At 42.4% G+C, this 16960-nt stretch overlaps 2 protein-coding genes across 2 annotated transcripts; both read right to left on the reverse strand.

Moving 5' to 3' along the window:
- Positions 1-14507: 14507 nt before the first annotated feature.
- LOC116801673 (serine protease 41) lies at positions 14508-15437 on the reverse strand. Its single transcript, XM_032722653.1, has 3 exons — positions 15232-15437; positions 15129-15174; positions 14508-15075 (listed from the first exon to the last, which is right to left on the reverse strand). The coding sequence occupies exons 1-3, from the start codon at positions 15407-15409 to the stop codon at positions 14529-14531; spliced, it is 771 nt and encodes a 256-aa protein (XP_032578544.1). The 5' UTR covers positions 15410-15437; the 3' UTR covers positions 14508-14528.
- Positions 15438-15444: 7 nt separating this feature from the next.
- On the reverse strand, positions 15445-16243 carry LOC116801674. The gene is given in 4 exon segments (XM_032722654.1): positions 15445-15864; positions 15866-15971; positions 15974-16060; positions 16099-16243. Coding segments are annotated over 4 exon segments (420 nt in total). The 5' UTR covers positions 16193-16243; the 3' UTR covers positions 15445-15731.
- Positions 16244-16960: the final 717 nt, after the last annotated feature.

The following is a 16960-nucleotide window of genomic DNA, read 5'->3' on the forward strand; positions in this document are numbered from 1 at the left end:
GAACACTGAAACGTCGCTGGCATTGCGGCTCATTGCACAACGGGAACTGTACAATTTCAATATTTTACTGCATTTTGCACTTTGGCCGTGTCTCCTCTGGGCCTCCGTGTTATCCTGCCCGCTGGCCTGCCAGTCGTGATGCCATGGCCACACAAACAGCCATGTCCTGTTTAATATGCGCGCTCAAAATGGCACAGCGCGGCGAAATATAAATAAAACAAATAGGCCCCTACCCTCCATAAAGTGCACATGTTACTCATACGCCCCGTTGGCCGCACAAACGCAAACGCATTGAGCTCGAAATTGGGTGCACCGTAAAAGGGTCGGGGCCAAAGTTTCGGTCGGCTCTCGAGTTAGGGAGAGCTGTAAGCTGTACTTCTTAACAAACACTTGACTCGCTTTACAACAGTTTTAGTGGATAATTCTTTATACTGCCCTGCCATGCAAAATATTCCGCAATAAAAACTAAGCGCATAAAATTTCACTGCATCATGTAGTGGCTCCGCTCCGGCTTTTGTTTTCCCATTTTTATACATTTTTTTCGCCGTGCAGTGCATTAAGAACGCCAAAAGGACAACTGCAGAAGTGCACCTAAGCTGCCAAATATAAAAACTCTGAGTTTGCATGAAGATTTGCCGGGGCTTATTACGGCACAGGGAGCGGCACATCCTGCTACCAGCCAGCCAGGACCTTAACGATGCCTGAAGGCTGGGTGGGTTTCCTTTGTCTTTGGCCCCATCCCCCATTCCCCGCTCCCCAAATCGCAATTCACCTTCCACCTTTTTATGCTCTTTTAATAGCACTTGTTTAGCAAGCAAACAACGCTGGCAACTTAAAAAACTCGCTCACACACACTAGCTGGAAATTTTTATAGCAAAAGTTTGAGTGTTTGTCTGTTTTATTAACCGTGCCTGGCTGCCTGACTCGGCTCCATGGCGCTGCCAAAGTCAAAAGCCCAAGTTTTCGTCCTGTCTTATTCATAGCACACACACACACACACATAGTCACATGTGGAAACTGCACTCGTGCTGCACCTCCACGACCACCACCACAATCAAAACTCCGGGGAAACATTTTTATGTGTGTGAGCCATCTTCGGCGTCGGCTGCTGCATTAATTGATTGCACTCCGTTTCCCTCGGGTTGTGGTAAATAAGCACAGGAAGGACGTATGAACCCACAGAATGCGATTGAGGTCTACTACTTAATATCAGATTAGGTACAATTAATATGAAATGCAAGTAGTAGTATCATATATCATTGAATATACTTTGAGTTTGATCTGAATCTAACACAGCTGCTTTTCCAGTGTAGAGTTCACCCGCCATTAAGCTGCGAAATCGCACCACCAACATTGCACCACCGCCGCAACGACAAACAACAATCTCGTTTTCGGAAAGCAAACGCTAATGACAAAATGCTAAAATTTACCGGAGGGCGGCGGAGCGCCAAGGGGGCGTGTCTGGAAGCGCGGCCAAAAACCGCACAAGAGCGAGGCATCCATTAATTTTCGCACAACCGCAAAATTCAAAATTGTTTATAAAGCTACGCAGGATGCGGCCACGGCGGCGGCATCGGTGACACGTGCGGAGATAGAGAGAAAGTCCTGCCATTCCCACTATCTTAACCCATTGGTGGCCGCGGACCGAAGGCGTTGTGGAGCAGGGCCAAATTGAAATTAATTTTAACGAGTCGCAGCGAAAAGTGTCGGCAAGCAAAGGACGACACCGCTTGGTTTATCTGTAGACATGAATGCTGTAAGGAATTTAAGATTAGAGAGCATCAAATAAAATAAATTTTGTAGGACTTAACTCTTCAAAAGTAAAGAGGTCCTGCTTCATTACTTTTGGTGTGTAAGTGTTTATTCTGCGCTTTTTAATTTTTAATTTAATTTTAAAGAATATACTGTTTTCACTTTTGGTTACCTTTCTCAGTGCACTCCCTATTTATCTGCGCAATAACCCACCCAGTGGGTCCTCCGCTGGGCTACTAAATTATACGCAACGTCGGGAAACTCCCACTCTAACTGCAACCGCCTGCCCAAAAAGCCGGGCTTGGATCCGATGCGTGGCCTAAGTTTTTAGCGCGATATCCGACGGAGCTTCCTCTAAAATTGCGAACAAATTACGCAGAAAACTATTATCGTTAGGAGCATATGTGACGCTGTTGGATAGAAAGCCAAAGGGCCGATCTGTAGCCCGGCTAACACACCTAAAACCATCGCTACCAACCCAGACCCGTTCGCATGGCAAATGACTATGACAACGGCGCTTGAGTACCTAAATGCAGCTCCAACTCCAGGATGCCGGCGGCAACTATGCCCATCTTTTTTGGCACACTCTCTGCAGGCAGGACTCTCGCCTGTTTAACCCATGTCGCCCTGCGAGAGGCGAAGGTGTGGTGCGCGGTATATGGTGTGTGCATATGCAATAACCACCAGCACCACCGTTGCAGTCATCACGAATGGCAGAGAGCTCGCTTATTGTCTGCTTATGTGTGTGGCCCAAAAACCAGATCCAGGTCCAGGGCCAGGTCCGGGTCCTCCTCCTTTTGCTCCACATCCTCGCTGGATGCGTGGAAATTGCTTTGCCATGTTAATGTTGTTAGTTGATTTCAGTTTTGGCTTTCAAAGCCGCCGTTGAACCGGCGAGTGGACAATAGGGTCACGGGTATGCGAGTGCGGGGCTTGAGGACACTGGGCCGAGGGCTGGATTTCAGGTGATGCCAGCAAAGAGCATTGCCAAAATTGTTAAATACATGATGCCCCGAAAGACTCAGTTGGGGGCCCATAGCTACACTGGGAAAATGATTCGTAATCGTAAACGCCAAAATAATTGGAAGAGGCTTGATCGAGGCTGAAACTCATGCGGTTTGGTACAAGCTATTGGTTAGAAAACTTCGGGGAAATATAAAAAAGTTATTCTCTTTTCAGGTTCCTATAATTTAATAAGTTTAATTTTTGCCAAGTGCACTCATACCCCTACATGTGCCGTTTCTGTGTGTTTATGCCTTTGAGTTATGAGCGACATTCTGTTTTTTGGTGGCAGCAGCGGGAAGTGGGAGGCACCGCCCACTTTTAATGGTAATAAAAACTAAAGCTGCTTTTGAGCGGTCATGAATTCGCCGGCGTTGCCGTTGCCGCTGCAGCTGCTGGCGAATGGCTGATGTCCATCCGGCGTTGCGACAAAATGGCCGCTGTGCGCAACGGAAGTGCACTAAACTAAACTAAGCCAAATTAATTGCCAGCTGTGGTTTAATGTGCCAAACAAAACTTTGATTGTGCCCCCAGATACGGGCCATCCGAGCCGGATCATTTGCATATTGAACGCACTCCTGCGGGGACAAGAGATGTCCAGTCCCCAGCCCACCATCACATAGCCAGCCATCTCCTTTCGCCATAAAAACATGAAGGATTCGACACGAAAAGCTATTAATTCCTATCCAGAGACTTTATTAAAGAACAAGCGCACAGCCTGCTCAGAAGCTGCAATAAAAGCGACCAAAACTTAACCCAACAACCGGCAAAACATCTAAAACCGAAAAGAGAACAAAACCAGTCGTTGCATAAAAACCAGGACGAGGCGAATGGAGCGAGTGCACAGTGCGGGAAAATTAATGGTTCTGACATGGAATTTTAATAAAAATGCTTGCGTCCGGATAGCGAGAGGTGAAAAACCGGCCAGATGCCGGCTGCTAATGCTCCGGCCACCGAGAAGAAGAGAATTCTACTCAACTGCATTGCACTGCCACGGAAGCTGCTTGTGCTCCAGCTTTTGCTTCTGCTGGCGCTGTCATAATACTGCAATTGTTCATTATCCACTAATGAACAAAAAGTGTGTGAAAATCGCACAGACAAAAACCTAAATGAAGAAAATGCCGCACAGCACTCGCTGAGCGATGAAAAAGGAGCAGCGGACGGATGACACACGGGAGGCGGACTGGAGTGGAGTGGAGTTGAGTAGAGTCAACTGAAGGCAAAGGAAACGGCAAGGGAAGACCTGGAACACGTTGCTCTGTCAGCAGGTAAGGAATCACTTCACAGCGAGAAATTGAGCTTCTAATTCGCTGGGACTTCACATAAATGTATTGTAATTAGTCAAGAGTTATAGTTCGAAGCAGACCATATTATAAAGTATCAGAAACTTATGATAGCATGAGATAACACATATAGCATATATCAGCATACGATTAGATTTTCAATGAATAAATTAACAATATATTGCCAAGACACTCAACTGATTAGAATCCATACATTATTTCCAGCTAATTAAATGGTTTCCAGCGCACATCCCAAAGTATCTCAAACTTTAGTTCAGTGCAGGCGGAATCCAACCGGCAATGGCTTTAATTTGCGCTGCTCCTCGCACGTTTTCTTATTTGCCATCTGTAGTGTTGGGGCCAGGACGCGAGGGACTCGGAATGGGGACAGATCTGGGGGCTGGTTCTCTCTGACGGTCGGCAGACGTTGCTTTGAGTGCATTACGTGGAATTTTTGAAGCACTTAAGCTGCGCCATAAAATGCTGCTGCCGTTTGCTTTGCAGCACAGCCCGCTTTCACATGTGACAGTTGCAGTTGCTACCTCGGCGAGTCCATGCCTTTGGTCCTTGGATCCTGCTCACTGCTCTGTGCTCAGTGCTCGGAGCTGAGAGCTCTGTGCTTGGTCCTTGGTGGGTCGACCGACGACCGTCGACGGCGCTTTTGTCTGCGGCGTTTTTGTTCGTGCGGCATTTTCTAATGACAATTGTTTTGCAATATAAATTGCACAAGTGCGCAATATTTGCCTTTGTTTATGCGAAAACTTCAGCATTGCCTAGACTCATGCGCCTGACACCTGCCACCTGCCCACCGAAACAAAAAAGGACCAAAGAGGACGACTGCGACTGCAAGGCACCCGGAGATCTAGGCGAAATCCAGCCATTTGTCTCGCTTTGCACGTCGCCCGTCCTCCTTTTGGCCTTTATCTCGGCCAGTTTCTTGCTGCTTCTTGTTTCATTACGCCGACTCTGGGATTCCCGAAAGCCAAAAGCAGCAGCAGCAGCAGCAGCAGTTGCATTCAATGGCTTTTGTTGGGGTCGTGATATTTGCTAAATTAAATGACGTGAGTTATGAGATACGATTTCCTGACCGGGTTCTCAGTCCCACTGCGCAGACATGTTGCAGGCAGTACAAAGCATATATGAGCTGAATTTAATTTGCTAAATGTTTTCACCAGTAAATTAAGATGAAACCTTTTGGATATATGTATAAAGATATACTTAATATTGGGAAATATAAAACGACTACAAAGCATATATGAAATTTAATTTGCTTGATGCTTTCACTAGAAATTTAATTCTTTTGAAAAATTACTATTAAGTTCGAACAAATATATGATATAGGTCAAGTAGTGAAACATGATAGCTGCTTCCATTCTAAGTTTTCGAGTTTAATGTAACGTTTGTCGAACTCAATAAAAGGTGCCAAAATTGACTGACGATTGAACTTCAGTTTATAGCTTTCGAGAATTGCAAGAATGCACAGACTTGCATGCCAGAAATATTTTCCTACTTAGAGTGGCAATAAAGTAAAATTGCAGTCCACTGACATTAAGCTTAGTTGATTTGTTGGCAGGCGGGGCGAAGCGAAGCGAAGGACGTACAATGGGTGACGAATTTATCCCTATTTGCATATCATTTCGCAAGTTAACGGTGAGTGCACTCACCACAAACACACATGCACACACACACATACACACACACATATGAATGGCGAAAGGACACGGCTCAGTTAGTGGTGCGTGCATGTTTCTGCGGTGTTGGCAGTTGGATGTTGGCAGGCTGTCCGAGGCGGCTTTTAAAATGCGCTCCGAGCACTGCAAATATGTAACATTCTGCTAATGTAAATTTATTGTTAAGCAAAAAGTGGGCGGCGACAGGGGCTGGCCGCGGACCACGTTCGCTGGGCAGGTCAACGCGGTAACCGCAGCGGCACCGCGGCATTGGACCTCAGAATACCACCAACTAAACCACCCACAGTTACACTTGAATTATTTATCAACCATAATTATTTATGGCTTAGCAAAATGATAACAAATAAATGCAAGAGCTGGTCAATAGCTCATGTTGAATCTCAGCTAAAGATCTCCGAAATTTTAAAAATATTTAAAAAAATTTTTGAAATCAAGAAGTTTATTTTTGCAAATCATCAGTATCGTCATGAATTAATGCATTTTATGTGATTGCTGATTTGTCTCCCCAGTTTCTCTAGGTGTACCTCGGCAGTCACCTGGCAAGTGCAGTGGCGTACAATAAATCTAATTTGCGTCGCATTTAATGACTTTGTCCAGGCCCCGGCTTCAGCTTTGGCCACGGCCTCAGTTGCCAACATCAGCGTGAAAATAGTGGGCGCCTCTACTCTACCACTCGGCGGATGCCTGGCCATTTGGCCAGGTGGGCAGGAGATGGAGCTGAAGGGGAAGGTGGAGCAGCGATGACATTTAAGCCGTTGTTGCCCGGGCAATTTGAGGCAGACATATTTTTTAGGGTGCGGCGCAAAGTGCCTCATAAAGTAATTAAAAGCGTTAATTAGAATTATGTGACAAAGTTAATGCGCAAATTGTAAATTAAACAATGCGCGAAAAAGTTGTTGGCTTTGGGGGTTGTCCTTTTCGACCATTAGCCATCTAACTACAAGTATGATGGGAGATCTGCTCTACTAACAACCCTATCTGCGTCAATTTCAACGGATTTCGGATATCAAAGGAAATTCCGCTGACTAAGCGAAAAAACATATATATTTTCAATAAATGGTAGCTCATCTGACAAATGAATACTAAAGTCGAGAGCCCGACAAGAGTGTCCCAAATGCAGGCCCTTAAAAAAACACACACATGACGAGCAACATTTACACAAAGTGGGGAGACTTTTTTTTCAGACTCCATGAGTCTGTGAAACATTTGTTGCATCGTGATTTGGCTGATTTATACTCTTTGATAGTCTAGAGAAAAGCGGCTTCATTGGTCCAATAAAATGCATGAAACGGCTTCCCAGTACTACAAATAAATTTATGGCAACACGGTTATGCCTAAATATGTACATTGAATTATAAAGAATTTCAAAAAATAAATATTTTATTTTATATTTAGGTTCGTGTTCTCAAAAAAGGCTTCGCATAAACGCCGTACAGAAAAGCAAGTCCAAGAGCAATTTACATATTTGATGCCTTCCACCTCGCTGTACTTTAATATTTTGCCAATGCCCTGGCATTTTGATTTACAACGCAGCAACCGAATACCCCCGGACATTTTTAAATATTTCCACTGAAATAAATCCCCTCCTTGGTGGGCCCAGCTAAGCGATCCTAATTTGCTTTGTATTCCGGACTGGAGGCTTTCCCCCAACCTCTGGACAGACATTCATTCATTCGTTTCATTTGATTTCGTTCCGTTTCATTTTGGATACGCATTTCACGAGAAATGATTTATTAAAATTCCACAACGCAGCAGTTGAGAGATGAGTTCCTTTCGCAGAGCCTCAATGACATTAATAATGGAAATGCCTTTCAGCCGTCTCTGTCCGTCGCAGGCGACTCGCATAAGTATGCAACAGTTTGGCATCTGGCCTTAAAATATTTACGGTCTCTTCGGCATGCATGCTAAACTTTGCCAGCAATTGACCTCGGTCAACCATAAACAAAAAGCGGCATGCCAAAAAACCAGAAAGGAAAATTCATTCGCTTTGCCAAATTATTCAAGTCAAACAAGACCGACAACTCACCGGTTGAGTTGCATAAAATATGCAACAGCCTTTGCGAAAGCGGCTTCAAAAGCCGAGAAATTTCTTCAGTTCGATTCTTAAGTTAGTCGCCACTCGAGCTAAGAGCATTTAAGTTCACATAAAATTATGTTGTTTCGGTTTGGTGAAGGGAACGGTGTTCCGGCTTGATTTACGCCTCCCCAGAAACCAGACTGAATCTTTAATGAGAAGCCAACTAAACTGGTCAATGCTCAGTGCTCACCATGTACACAGGGAAAAATTTATGTATATACATTTATATATCAGCACGGAACATCAGAATGCTTGGACACAGTCGAATAGTAACAGGTTGTTGAAAGAAAACTCCTTATTTTTCCGCAGTGTACTCTGTTGTCACTGTTGTGGCTGTAGCCTTGTTGTTTTCCATTTAGTAACTGCCACACGAACCCAAAAAGTACTCTGACAGGTGGGAATGGGATATTACTGCGAAGGACTTTATTTGGTTTTGCGGCACTTGCCTTTAATTTCTTTGGGAAAGTTTGTTTGATTGTATTAATTGTTTTGTTATTCTTGGCAGCCAGTTAACCGAAAATTGTAAATTAATTGCTCGGAATCCGAAGCCGCACGCACACACAAAAGAGACAAAAGTGTCGTGTGGGATGTAATTATTATCTTTTCATTTGCATAAAACTGATTACGAGTTGGCCCGGCTTAAAAGTTTTTGCATAGCCTTTGTCGACCCAACTAACTGCCAGATGGATAATTGCCATTATCTGATTTCGCTTTATGGGCCAGCTATCGAACGAATGAAATTTATTGCTGTAATTTACATAGTTTTTATTTAATTTTCAATTTTATTTAAACCAATTGCAAAGTACGATAACGAACAGTCGATTAAAGGAGAGTTTTTGCTTCGAACAACAAGAAAATAATGCTATTTACCTATGGGACATCAGAAATTCAGGCCACAAATTGCTCGGATAATTAATAATAATATCATAATAATATCAATAAATTTTATCAAATATAATGCAAGCCAAGGCATCCCGGCTTTGTTCGCTTTAAATTTTCAATTTTCATGGCATTTACAAATTTTTCATTTGCATGAACTAAATGCGCCTAAAATAAACTTCATTTAATTTGAATTATTTCCAAATTGCAAAATAGACCGTTAAACGTACGAGAAAGTGGGTAATTGAACACAATGATGATCACTTATGTGTATTTAAACAGTTTTCTTCTTGTCTGCTATTAGTGACCTTAAAGTTATGGAAACTCACTTAAGCCTTGCGAAGCACTATCCAAAATAAACCTATAGATGAAAAAAAAAACTTATAATTCCAATCAAAAATTGAATCGCATTTTTGGCTTACCAGCGCAGCTCGCACTCGTAAAATATAGAAATATAATGCCGAATGATGCCAGCTGACGCTACAGTTTTGGTATTTCGTGTGTGGCGCTTGTACTTTATTACACTATGTAGCAGGAAAGCGCCACTAATAACACCAATGCAGCAGCACAGACAAAAACAATAAATAAATAAAAAGATGGCATGGCTTTGTCATTGCCGTTGCCACAGTTTCAGTTTCGGCTTTTTCTCCTTCTATTTCTGATGCTGATGCTTGCAAAACCGCAGTGGTCCCTCTCAAAACACCAACACACTCGCACACACTTACAGACACACACACACACATGGCACACACAGATACACCAGAGAAGGGGGTACGTTTTCCGCCTTTATTTGTTTTCACAACATTTGTACACATGTGTGCAAGAGTGAGAGAACGAGTGTTATATTTTCATTTTTCGTTGCTTTGAATTCGTCGCCCCAGCGAAAATTCCCAGAAATTTGTCTTCACACGCCTGTCAAACCGTTGCACCGCTGTCATCCATTCGCTAGGCTTAGCCTGCTGCAAAACTCACACTGAGAAAAATTGTGCTATTCAATAAATATGAGCCAAGCACTCGCAGGAACATATATATTAATTTCACAAAGAAAGAAGAGCAATGATACCTTGCCTTTTGTTACTAGAGAATAAGTGTTATAGATTACCTCATGGTATTCATATATTGAAATGCCGCTGTTTTATGTGCCATCTAAGTCTAAGCATCCTTTTGTATTCTTTTTTTTCAGTGCAGCGATCTGAAGTCCACTTAGTTGGCATGCGCGACCACAGACCGAAAAGCTCGTGTACGTGGACACAACAAATTTCTGGTTCTGAATTTTTACAAAGTTTGCACTTTTTTGTTGGGCTGCAGAAAGGGTTAAGGGTGCTTAAGTGGTGGGTGGGGGTGATGGGGGATGGGCCATGGGCCATGTTTGTTGTGCCCGCTGGACATTTGGGCTGGCGTCCAGTGGAGCCTTTGTTTGCCGCTACTGCTGCACGATTAAAATGTGCTCGACAAAGGAATTATTTAATACACGTTTCACCTTTTTGCCCAAGATTTTTATTTGCACTGTGTCGCATCTGGGATCCGCATATAGCTACGTACAAGCATAGTACATATGTACGTACGTATGAACGTTTGTATCTGTGAGTTTGCCTCAAGCAAATAGCGTGTTGGTTACACATTTGTGTGCCCGTTTTTGGCTCTGCACAAATATTTGAGGGAGCAGCGAGTCGCGTTTTGCAGCAGCTGAAAATATAACGTATACGCAACATTAGCATGCATACCTGTCCTGCGTCCTGTGCCCTGCGTCCTGTGCCCTGCGTCCTTCGTCCTGCATTCTATTTGTTGTAGGTGTGTGAAACGCTTAATGCTTGACAGCGTGCATGACTTTGAAATAGACAAACTTTTGGGCCATTACAATAAATGCAAATGCTGAGCAAACAGGCAACACTTACTGCAAGAGTTCGCCCCAACCGACTGGCAGGCCATAAAAATACACACAGCCGCAGACATAAAATTTATTTATTCAGCTTTCCAAAAATCCCTCAGATAATAATTTCATTTACGCATTCCCACGAAGCCGAACCCGAAGCCCAAACCAAAACCAAGATGCCATAAAAATCAACAGAGTTGGCAAGAGCGATAAGTCTGCCATTATTCCATTGCCAGGTGAACAGGCTTCCAAATCTCGGATAGCAGGCTGAGTGGAGGTGGCCATTAAATTAGGTACACCAAGTAGAAACAAAATCACAACAGGCACACACTCACATCAATTTAGCTTTAACTACATAAAAAGTAATGTCATAGCAATGGCTGTGATTCCACGAAAAGAAATCAACTGAAGAAGCATAGAAAAATATGGATTATCTAAACCTAATAGAAACTAAAGATTAAAAAGTATGTTTTTACATCCTAAAAAGTCTTAATAATTGATCATAAATATTTCTTGGTTTGTTGGACTAACAGCTAATTAAGTTCTTGCTTTTTTAAATAATTTTTTCTCAGTGCCCGCACACTCTCAACTTTATTTACTTCATATCATTGCTGCCCCAGCCATTTTCAGATTTTCCACTCACAATTATGCATAATACCGCGTTATCGCCCAGCCAATTGCCCGTGGAAGATGCCAGTTTGGAGTGGGCACTGCTTTGTATGTTCTATACAGTATCCATATACGGTATCATAATCATCTATTAGCAAGGCAAATCTGTGGATGGCCAACTCGATTCGCTCCACTCTGCTCCGTGTGGCAGGACATAAGTGCAGCATCATTTCCGTTACATATAAATACACTTTTCTGGTTCAATTGCGGCTGTTGGCCATGACTTGGCCGGCAGCAGCGTCGGAATCGAAATCAGAATCAGGAATCGGCTGTGGATATGGCAATGGGGCTATGGGGATACGGGGCATCGATATCGGCATCTTCCGCACGGCAGTCAACAGTCAACGAGCGCAATTTAAACTTGTTACGTGCTTCCAGCATCGTCATGTTCGGCGTAATGAAATGTGGAACACAGATAGACACACTGACTACCCCATTCCGACCTAACCCATGCTCCCCATCCCATCATCTCCCGTCAGATCCTATCCAGTATCAGCAGCTAGTCAGACACGGCAGCATTTTTCTGCCTGATTTGAGGATGCCGTCGTCTCTGGCCATCCAGGCGTGCCCTTTTATTACTATCCCATATCTGAGGATACAGCCGAGTCATGTCCCTTCTCCAAGTATCCCCATGTGCTTATCTCAAGCTGAAAATTATGAATCCCCTTACTTCAGACCATTTATTGCCAAGAAATTGGTTGGTCTTTCACCGTCATCGGGGATTATTAGCATTGTTTCAGTCACAACTCGTTTCTGATTCTTAAATGACTTTTGAGTTTAAATAAAAACGATTTCATATTTTCGAAGAGTACTTACCCCCAACAAAATATTGAGTGAAAATCATCTTTAAGCCCGCAATTGCTGCTCCACCCATTGTTTAAACATTCCAATATGAATGCCAATAAATAACCAATTGAAGGCAAATAGTGCTGCAAAAACAGCAAACCATATAATGGAATTTTTAAACTGGATTGCGGGCACAATGGAGTGGCGCAGACCGCTTCTTATGAGCATTCATTCATCAGTCCAATCAATCTGCTGGCGGATCGCTGGCAGAAGCAACCAATTTGAAATAAACTATGCACAGACACCTTGGAAGCCACGAAGCCATCAACTCGGCATTGGTTTGCCTGGTTGGCCTGGTTTGGCTGGTTTCCCTGGTTTGTCCGTAAGTTAGTCCAATAAATTCCATTCGCCAGTCGCCTTTCGCTAGGCCCTGATTGCCAGTCAGCCGTTCGCAGCCTTTGATGATAAATTAAACCGTGTGTCTACCGCTCGAATTTATTATGCGCCAAAACGCCAAATGGCTGTCAGGAATCTCTCTCTCTATCCCTCTGGCGCGGCCGCGAAACCTTTTAAACTTTAAATCCGCATCAATGCATCATCGGTGAAAGCCGTGCCAAAGTAACAAACTTTGCTTTTCCCTGCTCTGCCGCGCTTTTGCTCGCGATTTTTTCGCCTTTTCCCCGCTGCCATAAATTGCAAAAGTGGCTTTGCCTCGCCCAGGGAAAACTGCTAGGATCTGGCCTTTCTTCGCTGCAATCCTGTGCGGCTTGTTTATGCGCTTCACACGCCTGTCTTTACCTGGTCCTCCGAGTCCTGCGAGTCCCCCTGCGAGTCCTGCCTTCTGCCTGCTGGCATATTGGTTATTAATGTTTATGGCCGCACGCTGTCGTCGTTTGATCTGTGCCAGTTTCTTGGCCAATGAAATTTATAATTTCATTTGGCGGCCATTACAATAATTCATAAAGCCAGACAAGCAGGCCGTAAGTGAACTACGAAAAGGGGTTAAGATCTATATTAGTGTTTGCACTTTCTTTTTAAAGATAGTAATCCTTATTAAAAAGAAGGGTTAAGTATATTGCACATCTAATGTAACCATGCATCTTCTTAATCACTTAAGAATGTTCTAGCTTAGGAGTTTTTTAAAATATTTGTTTCTGTGTAGTGGTTTCCCTGCTATTTGGATTCCAAGGGCTTACTCTCGATTTAGGCAGATTTCATATTGCTATATTTGCATGTCGTGCTTTATTGCTTTTATATTGGCTCACATTTCGTGTTTTGTGGAACGGGTGGAGCTTGGGCATTGGACTGGTCCACCGGAGAAGGGATGACTGAGTCGATTCGGGAAGGACACGGGTTGTAAATTGCGACAGATTGCCAGTGGGGCTTTAAATTTCAATATGGGCTCTATGTCATCGAATGACCGACACGACCACGCCCTCGCCCTCCGAACGCCCCCAAGTGCGGGTGTGTAGAGCCGAAAATTTATGGCGTAATTGAAACCGGAAACTGCAACGTTTTGTGGTGAATTTTAATAAAGTTGCGCCTTTGTCCGTAGTTATTTATTGACAAATAGCAGATAATTTGATTTTGTGCCAATATTTAAAAAACAATGTGACACATAGGAGGGCGCAAAGGTCCCCAAATGGGGGATGTAGATTTAGGACCTCCAGGCAATTTATGTGACTCATGTTCAGCTTATTTGCCCCAATTCCATAACGATATTTTTTATTTTAAAGTCAAAGGGCTATTTGTAATTGGATAAAGTGTCGATGGCCGTGTATGGAGCAACGATTTTTGAATTCGGAAAAAGACTATAGTATGTGGGGCTGTGTGATAAAATAAATTGAGTTTTCAGCGGTAACATTTTAACATTTTACACATTTACTTTAACATCTGCGGTCAACGATAAAGTGGAAATTTAATAAACGTTGATTAAAATCTATCGATTTGCAATCAAATGTCTTAATAGTTTGCGCTTATGGCGGCTTTTAGGTAATTCGCTTTCGGCATATTAAATAAATAAATAAATATAAATTCAAATAACTAATCAGTCTAATTTATATTCACTACTAATCTTACTTAAAGTTTGACCTACATAACTATCCGTAGTTAACCATATAAATGAATGGCAAGTAAAGCTTAAGGAAACACATATGATTAGGGGATGGACTGATAACTCATAAGCTTTAGTAACATCCGAAATCCAAGCAACCATTCCCAGAGGAACGCAAAAACTGTCAGCATTCAGAGATGAGTATGATGGTTATTTTATAGCCCAACATTGTCAACTACGCCACACGCACACACAAGCTGATTTCAGGGCAGACAAGAAATAGAATACAGGACCTTACCAGATGGGAATATCCTGGTGTAGTGCGTCCAGTTCGGGGAGAGATTTGACATCTCCATCTCCATCATATTAAGGATATTAAATACAATCAAGAAGTAAACGACAGCGGCCAATAGCAACATTAGAACTGAACATAACATAGAAGTAAAAGTTTACAAATTTGTATTTAAATTTTAAAATCAAAATCGGTATTTGGGGCCATGGTTATATGCACATCAAGTGCGAGCGGCATTATCCAATCGGCGTAGGCCATTACATCGGTATAGACGTCCTTCTTTGACTTGGAATTATGATGGCTCAGAATGCCGTATTGATGAAATACTGTAGACTTGTAAATTTGTTTGATGAGTGGCCACCCAATTTCAATGGGTTGGGGGGGTAAAATGACATCGGGTTCTGGATCTCGCACTCCAAGCCATAAGAGAAAACGATTAAGGATGTCAACTTTGTCCTTTTTAGGCACTTCATTTTTTTTCATTTCCATCTCAAAGGTAGGAGCTTTTGGTACTTTTCCAACGTTTACATCAATGCATATCGGCTGTATATTTCTTTTATATACAACACTTGTTTTCAATCTGAGCAAGGCTATATTATGTTGATAGGTCTCTGAGGAATAAGACCTATGTACAATCGCCCTCGCAACATAGATTTCTTCATACTGAAGTTTACTGCTGTTTTTAAGGGTTCCGCCAATCTCTCCCAAGCGAACGATGCTGTGAAGGGAACTTAGTGAATAGAGTATAGTGTTTCTCCTATTATTACATACAGTTCAGCTTGGTAATCTATGCAGCTCGCAGCGGTCAAGACAAACCCTTCGAAGTCAGCAACATTGTTCACAAATTTTAATACAATTGTATTTTAATACATACGTTCGTTGATAAGCGTGCCAGTGCACGTGACATTCGAACTCAGTTCTGTTCGAATTTTGACCAGCCATGGAGTGGGACTAAATACAGAACATTTACCACAATTCTGCTCTAAAAGTAATGCTGATCCCTGGTAAAACAGCAGCAGAGCAAATACCGCAAACCGGAGTGCCGCACTCATTGTTTTAAACTAAAATATACTTTCAAATGATTCCCATTAAAAGCAATCTTCCATTGAGCTGGCGCTTCCCGCTGCGCTTTTATGTTTTTTCTTATCAGCGATCAGAACATTTATTTAACTGAAAGATTAAGCCACCAACAAATAATTTATTCAGAAATATGAGTCAGTACTTAAAGAGAAGTTCTTATTTGATATTTCCGTTTCATAGCGAGCAAATGTTGAATAGGAAACCAATTAAAAATCCAACTCAATACTGTTCAAGTAATGAATTTTCCATTAACTATTTAGTATACTGATTTCATGATTGGAGTACTTATCTAAATCAGTTATTATGGGACATAACATTGATATAAACGTCAGAATATGTTTCGTTATCACGATAACTAAGGATTCCTTATCGTAAAAAGCCCTTGAAAGGATCATTTCAGATTGTCTCAGTCCAAGGACTCCCAATGGCTTTTAGGACTTTTTGTGATACACATCGGTCGTATGTGTGTCTTAAATTCCACTTTCGTTTGCAACCGAAAGATACACAAATTATTCGTATTGATGAGCGGGAAAATATCATCGGAAAGTAGGCCTTTGTTACTCGGAAATTTTCGTGGCTATCATGATTTTTTCAAATTTGTGCTTCCTTTTTAAAGCAAATCGCTGCATAACCTGAGAAACAACATGCTGATTATACTAACGATTATTTATGAGTGCTCCAGCGCAGATTACTTTAGAATCCGATAGAACTTCAGTCAGCCAGGGAGCATAGTTTGATCCATAGATCCGCTCCATGTGGTACTATCCATCTTGCTGTGATCTTCGTTCCATGCGGAAATTCAACAGCCAACTGATTTTGAAGTCGAAAGCTGAGTATCAGTTTTATTTTCTGTTTAAAACCTTGCTTATTACGAATCTTATGTGTGTTTGTGCTAATTAAATTTGTATACATATTTTTGATTCGCTGAAGGCTTATCAGCTTACACTTTTCACATGCACTTCTTATCGTATATACTCAGTGGAGAATTCTCTTCGTGTGTTTCATAGAAGAACCAAAACTGAACGCTGAAGGCAGCGGGTCCGCTATGAATTATGAGTTTAATTTCAATTTCATTCTGGGTCCAGCATATGTGTCGTCCCTTCGATATCCTGCCCTTTCTCCCCTACCGCCCCTCTTTCCCAGTTTCCCTGGCAAATCACCTGCCAGCAAGCATTGGCCATAATTCTAAAGTCAGTGACGGATCATAAATTCGAAACTTTTCTGCGAAACGGCAGTGGCAGAAACAAGCAAAGGCAACAACAATGGTTCAAGATGGGCGACCTAAGATGAATCCATGGGAACCATCGACGGTCAATGACGAAAGCATAAAACTCGAAACCCGATTGCCATCATATTGAAAATATTGAGTTCAACACTCGAGAAGGTCGGCAGCTCAGGCAAACTTCGACTGCCAAATGCTCTGTTTGAACTGTTTTAATTGGAAAACCGCGGATGTCAAATCTGAGTATGTGTTTTGAGAAATAATAAATACCATTTATTGTTTTAATATTATTCAGATTTTT

This window comes from Drosophila sechellia, chromosome 3R, assembly GCF_004382195.2.
Source record: "Drosophila sechellia strain sech25 chromosome 3R, ASM438219v1, whole genome shotgun sequence".
Taxonomy (NCBI): Eukaryota; Metazoa; Arthropoda; class Insecta; order Diptera; family Drosophilidae; genus Drosophila; species Drosophila sechellia.